The sequence below is a fragment of the Castanea sativa genome, chromosome 10 (genome assembly GCF_040712315.1).
Source record: "Castanea sativa cultivar Marrone di Chiusa Pesio chromosome 10, ASM4071231v1".
In the NCBI taxonomy this organism is placed as follows: domain Eukaryota; kingdom Viridiplantae; phylum Streptophyta; class Magnoliopsida; order Fagales; family Fagaceae; genus Castanea; species Castanea sativa.
The window spans coordinates 13,356,824-13,361,887 of record NC_134022.1 but is presented as its reverse complement, the minus strand read 5'-3'; the positions used below and the strand labels follow the sequence as shown (position 1 = coordinate 13,361,887).

General features: G+C 36.8%; 1 protein-coding gene across 1 annotated transcript; it reads left to right on the top strand.

Moving 5' to 3' along the window:
- The first annotated feature begins 2,567 nt into the window (after positions 1 to 2,567).
- LOC142613889 (protein DETOXIFICATION 56) lies at positions 2,568 to 4,381 on the top strand. The gene has a single exon (XM_075786407.1). It carries the CDS (start codon positions 2,743 to 2,745, stop codon positions 4,258 to 4,260), a length of 1,518 nt encoding a protein of 505 aa, XP_075642522.1. The 5' UTR covers positions 2,568 to 2,742; the 3' UTR covers positions 4,261 to 4,381.
- The last annotated feature ends 683 nt before the right edge of the window (positions 4,382 to 5,064 follow it).

Below are 5,064 nucleotides of genomic sequence, written 5' to 3'. Positions count from 1 at the left end.
AGCCCACACTCTACAAATTCATATTGTTTAAGGCTCATTGGGCCTGAGCCCATAACTGTTCTTGGGACCAGGTGCAATTGTGCACTTACAGCACTATATGTCTAAATTTATGTGGGAACCACGTCATAATTATCCATTTAAGTTCTTGCCATATATCTACTTAAGTTTTTTAATCTTTGTGTCAACGAAGTTAATGAGTACAAAATACTAAGAATCTGATATTAATAAACTATAAAATTTAAAACAAAAAAACAAAAACCAATCACATATACTCAATAAAAATTACCACACAACAAAAATTATCACACATTCTATCTTATTAAAAATTAGAAAAAAAAATGATCATAAGTAGTATTAAATTTAGGTAAGAATTTTAATGTGTTACTAATTACGTTTACTATTTAAAAATAATAATTTGACTAATTATTTATATTTTTATGATAAAAATTGTATTTAATTTTAAATGTATTTATGCGTTTAGTATATATTAATAAGAAGTGCTACGTCCATAACAATTTCACAAAAAATCATAAGTAGTAAATTGTTATTGGTTCTAATTTGAATCCAAAATTTAAATTACTTTTTTTCCACCCATAACAACCAATAACAATTTAGCACTTAAGATTTGTTGTGAAAATATTGTAGACATAGCATTTCTCATTTATTAATAGGCAAAGCTCATAAGAAATTCAATTAGAATTTAAAATTAGAATCCAACTTTGTGCCATGTCTAAGTGCACAATTGCACCTGGACCCAAAGACGATCACGGGCTCAGGCCCAATGAGCCTTAAACAATAAAAATTTGTAGAGTGTGGGCTTGAAACCTAGATTAGAAGTACTGGGAGCTTGATAACAAACTTTTATAAATAAACACAAGTAAACAACGAACAATAATTGCAATGGATCTCCTCGGACTCGAGCCGAGGACTACTTCTTTATTATTTCTACTTCTTCCTTAAAGATTACACTTTCTCAATTTCTTTCTTAGCTACCGCCCACTTTTCTTTGGCCTTTACCCCCCTTTTATACTTCCTTCCCTGATACATTTCGAACAGTGACTAGAAGTTTCTACCTCACTGTTCAGGGGTCACCTCCCCATTAATGCGGCCAGGGAGGTAGGTGCAGAGCCTTTAATGCAGAGGTGGCAGCCTTTACCTTTGATATTTTCTTTAATACTGGTGCATCTAGAAGATTCAGGATGTTCCCTTTTAACCACTGGTCTTTCCAGAGTTGTGCTTTGACCTTCATAATGAAACTTTGAATTCTCTAGGGCTTTTCCGAGGAGAAAACTCGTCCTCGGCTGTATCCCCGGACTCTCGGCGTATGGGCCAAATCATAGAGCTTAATCCTAGAGTAGGTCGGCCCTCTATGTTGCAGCCCAATGGCCCATATGCTCACTTGGGTTCTTTTACTCCCCACACCATGTATCTAAATTTATGTGGGGATCACACCATAATTATCCACTTAAATTTGTGTTATGTGTCCACTTAAGTTTTTTAATTTTTGTGTCAAGTGAGTTAATGAGTGCAAAATACTAAAAATTTAATATTAATGAACTATAAAATTTAACAAGAAAAAAAAAAACCAATCACATATACTAAAAAAAAAAATCACCACATAACAAAGATCACCACACATTTTATCTTATTAAAAATTAGAAAAAAAAAATTGATCATAAGTAGTATTAAATTTGGGTAAGAATTTTAATATGTGACTAATTACGTTTACTTTGTTAAAAAATTATTTAACTAATTGTTTATATTTTTATGATAAAAAGTGTGTTTAATTTTAAATATATTTATAAGTATGCATGTGTTACATGCTATTTTTTTTTAATAATTTGATTAATTATATTTTTATAATAAAAGTTATGTTTAATTTTAAGTGCATCAATGCATTTACTTGGTGCTAGTAATAAAAAATAAATTACAGATTTTGCCCTACACCAAATCGCGACCTCAAACCCTCCAAATCCTTATAAATAATGATGCAGAGTGCAGACTGCTCACATAAGAAACAATCCCGGCCTCTTTGAGTTCCCTAGGAAAAGTAAATTCAATGGACAAAAATTTACATGAGGCACCTCTAGACTCCCAAGAAAGGCAACGAAGAGATCTGAATCTCAATTTTCAACCAACCAAATCTTGTCAACAAAATACACGGGAAAAAACCCAGTTTTTGACATTGCTTTACAAGGAATTTTTTTTTTTAATGAATAAAAATAAGGAATATTAATTTTTGTAGTTTTGGGCGTTAAAGACCAAAATGTTTAGCATTACTTCCTCATTCTCTCTCTATTTCATTTTTGTGTATGGAAAGCATCAGAAAACAGTGTGGAATGTCCTAGGTTTTCAATTTCATAGATTAAGCAGTTACTTTCCTACAAGATTTCATTCTTTCAATATCCTTTTCATTACGAAAAATAACAAATAATCTGACCCCAAAATCTTGTGAGATTTGATTCTGGAGAAGTTTTTTCAGCATGACATATATATATATATATGGCCCCGCCCATGCATTCTCATCACGCACTATGGTATAGATCCACCACCAAATCCCTCGCCTTCTTCATTGGCTGTTACAAAAGCTGACCCATTTGCTCAATTAGAAGCCAACATTCTCACGAAACTCATGCACTCGACATAATTAATCTTATCTTAAGTAGAGCCCAAGTTCTCTCATCTACACTAAGAAAAATAGATATCTGAAACAAACCCACCAAGCCACTTTGCTCAGCAATAATGTCCACTGCCACAAAACTTGAAGAGAAGCCAAGTAAGAAAACCTTTCAAACACCTTCATCTCCCCCACCTCTAACTCAAAAATGGCCAGCCAGCTTATCAAAGATTATGCTTTCGGAGCTAAAAGCGCAAAGGGGAATTGCTGTTCCATTGGTAGCAATGAATTTGACATGGTTTGCAAAGATAGCAATCACAACAGCGTTTTTAGGCAGGCTTGGGGAGCTCAAATTGGCAGGAGGTGCACTTGGGTTCACGTTTGCGAATGTCACAGGCTTCTCTGTCTTGAACGGCCTCTGTGGCGCCATGGAACCCATATGTGGTCAAGCTTACGGAGCCAAAAACTTTAAACTCCTTCACAAGACCCTTCTCATGGCAATCTTCTTATTACTACTTACCACACTACCTATAACTCTCTTGTGGCTCAACGTTGATAAAATTCTCATTTATTTTGGCCAACAAAAAGACATTTCAGTTGTGGCAAAGACCTATCTCTTCTATCTCCTTCCTGATTTGGTAATCACTTCATTTCTATGTCCTCTCAAAGCCTACTTGAGCTCACAGAGTATAACTGTTCCTATAATGTTTAGCTCGGCTCTAGCTGTAGCTGTTCACATTCCTATCAATATATTCCTTGCAAAAGTTAAGGGTCTTGAGGGAGTTTCAATGGCAATTTGGATCACTGATCTCATGGTAGTGATTCTACTTGCCTTATATGTGTTTGTTATGGAAAATAGTAGAGAAAGAGGGTGGAAGGAAGGTGGGTGGTGTGAACAAAGCATTAGTGACTGGCTAAGGTTGATCAAGCTCTGCGGGCCTTGTTGCCTTACCACCTGCCTTGAATGGTGGTGTTATGAGATTTTAGTCTTGCTCACAGGGAGGCTAGGGAATGCAGAGCAGGCTGTTGGAGTGTTAGCAATTGTGCTAAACTTTGATTACTTGCTTTACTCTGTGATGTTATCATTGGCAACGTGTGCATCCACCCGTGTGTCGAATGAGCTTGGCGCAAACCATGCCGGTCCTGCATACCAGTCGGCGTATGTGTCTCTGGGAGTGAGCATCGTAGCCGGTTGCATAGGTGGTGTGGTGACAGTAGCAGCCAGAGGAATATGGGGGCCTCTGTTTAGCCATGATAAGGGGACCATAAGATGTGTAAAGAAGATTATGTTGCTAATGGCTTTGGTGGAAGTGGTGAATTTTCCATTAGCAGTATGTGGAGGAATTGTCCGGGGAACAGCTAGGCCATGGTTGGGTATGTATGCCAATCTTGGTGGGTTCTACCTTCTAGCTTTACCCTTGGCTGTGGTTTTAGCCTTCAAGGCCGCACTTGGACTTGGTGGGCTGTTGATTGGTTTCTTGTTGGGAATGGTAGCTTGCTTGGTTTTAATATTGGTCTTTGTCATAAGGATCGACTGGGATGAAGAAGCGGGCAAGGCACAATTACTAGCACGTGATGTGGACATTGTTAAGGAAGATGAAAACCACTCAATTGTAGAGACAGTTAAAACTGCCCAAGTATGAGAATAACTGAATAACTTGTAAACATTCTTTTTTTCGCCTTTAGCATCACAACATGCATATGCTAGAAAATAATCAAGTGAATAGGCTCAATTGAAAATATATGACCCCATAAAACATTGCTGCAAAGTGCAGACTCCTATACTTGGGCTCATTGCAGACCAATGTCTATTGCGGTCCTTGTGAAGTAATCCTAAGCAATGATTTGGAAACCCAGTGTGAGGCTTGCCTAGAGTGTTTCAGATCCTCGTTTCATTGTCCCTCAACGGAAAGCCCATTTCTTAATGAAACTGCTGGCAAGCGAGAAAGCTGTGACACAACAAGAAAATAAGTTATTGTCATAAGACTTATAACACCAACCTAACCGGTAAAGTCCATCAAATGCCCCTAACAATGTTTCACGCAAAAGCATCCTCAATTTGGGAAATTGGAAATGTTAGGCATTCAATAAAAATTGTATCCGTATGGAGAACAACTTATATAGCTAGGCAATCTCAACAGGGAAGCAATCTGAGAAAGTCCTAATGGAAATGTCCATGACAGAACTTGCAACTTCAAAAGAAAGAATAGACAATATCATTGATCCATCTCCAAAAAAATATAGAATTACAAGTATGGTAATAAACATCAAATGAATGTATCAATTATCCACAAATCCAGGTTCAGAACTTAAAAGCTCTTTGGCTTACTCATCATTAAAGCCAAGGGTAGCCGTTATCTTATGAACTGGTGATTCAACTTCAGACCGTATGCCGAGAAGTAGATGAGATATCGTTGTTTCCCCAACATCAACTGCAGGTCACAAGT

Excerpts from the sequence above, each read along its gene's own strand:
- LOC142613889 (XM_075786407.1), top strand. The coding sequence starts at position 2,743 with ATGTCCACTGCCACAAAACTTGAAGAGAAGCCAAGTAAGAAAACCTTT.